This window comes from Lepidothrix coronata, unplaced genomic scaffold (assembly GCF_001604755.1).
Source record: "Lepidothrix coronata isolate B3197 unplaced genomic scaffold, Lepidothrix_coronata-1.0 Scaffold802, whole genome shotgun sequence".
Lineage (NCBI taxonomy): Eukaryota > Metazoa > Chordata > Aves > Passeriformes > Pipridae > Lepidothrix > Lepidothrix coronata.
This window is the reverse complement of record NW_016690982.1, coordinates 8887-10125: the sequence shown is the minus strand read 5'-3', so window position 1 is coordinate 10125 and position 1239 is coordinate 8887. Positions and strand designations below refer to the sequence as shown.

The window sequence follows — 1239 nt, the reverse complement described above, 5'->3', positions numbered from 1 at the left end:
GCAGGATGGAAGCTCCAGGGAGGGGATGGATGGAGAGATGGATGGAGAGATGGATGGAGGGATGGAGAGATGCTCTGGTGGGGGCTGCAATCTCCAGGCTGGGATGGATGCTTTGGAATGGGATGGATATTTGTGGTTGGAGGATGCTCCAGGGCAGGAGGGATGGATGCTCCAAGTGGGATGGAGATCCCTGGATAGGAAAGATGCTCTGGGATGGGATGGGTATCCCTGGACAGAAAGGATGCTCTGGGATGGTATGGGATGGATATTCCTGGACAGGAAGGATGCTCTGGGGTGGGATGGATATTCCAGGACAGGAAGGATGCTCTGGGATGGGCTGGGATGGATATTCCAGGACAGGAAGGATGCTCAGGTGGAATGGGTATCCCTGGACAGAAAGGATGCTCTGGGATGGGATGCTCTGGGATGGGATGCTCTGGGATGGGATGGATATTCCAGGACAGGAAGGATGCTCAGGTGGGCTCCAGCTCCCCCCACCGTTCCCAGCTCTCTCCCAGCTGTGTGGCTCCACATCTGGAGCTGCCCACCCACGGCTCCCAGGCCTGGATCCCGGATCCCAGATCTGTGCCCGTGCAGGATCGGGCCCCGGTGCCCCCCCGGGTGGGGACCCCCGTCCCTTCCCCGTCCCTGTCCCTCCCCCCGGGGCCGTGGCATCTCCTCTCCTCGTTATCGATCCTCATTAATACCAACACTCCAGTTATTTTTAGCCGGGGGGGAGCCCTGGGTGGGGGGAGGGGGGGTCAGGGGACCCCAGCCCGGCCCTGCTGCCCCAGGGGGGTGTCCCCGTCCCCCCCTTTGCCCCCCTTCCCCCCAGCTGGGAAGGAGCAGCGGGAACTTTGTACATAAAAAGGGTTCAACCCCAACCCCTTCAACCCCCCCTGCCCCATATCCCACCCGGGGGTGGCCCCGGGCCCCCCCCGTGTCTCCTGTCACCACTCACTGTCCCTGTTCGGTGTCAGTGTGTCCCCCCCCGACCCCGGGACCCCCCCGTGGCCACCCCGGGCAGGGCTGGGGGGTCCTCGGGGACAGGGACCCCCCCAGGGACGGGACCCCCGTGCACAGGGACCCCCGGGGACAGCCCCCCCCCCCGCGGCGCTGCCAGGGCGTGGCCGGGGGGGTGTCCCTCGTTTTGGGGGGGGGCTGTGCCGTGGGAATAAAGGCCTTGCAGAAGGGCTGCGGCTCCGGGGTCTGTGAGGGGGGAGGGGGGCGGCACTGGGG

At 65.5% G+C, this 1239-nt stretch overlaps 1 protein-coding gene across 1 annotated transcript in view; it reads left to right on the top strand.

The window, feature by feature from the left end:
* Positions 1 to 6: 6 nt before the first annotated feature.
* LOC108510402 (translation initiation factor IF-2-like) overlaps positions 7 to 1239 on the top strand; it is a gene marked incomplete at its 3' end in the record, with an annotated part of 9892 nt that continues 8659 nt past the window's right edge. The window contains exons 1-2 of the mRNA XM_017840077.1: positions 7 to 294; positions 417 to 1207. Coding sequence (XP_017695566.1) covers positions 30 to 294; positions 417 to 1207 — 1056 coding nt within the window. The remainder of the gene's footprint in view (positions 295 to 416; positions 1208 to 1239) is intronic.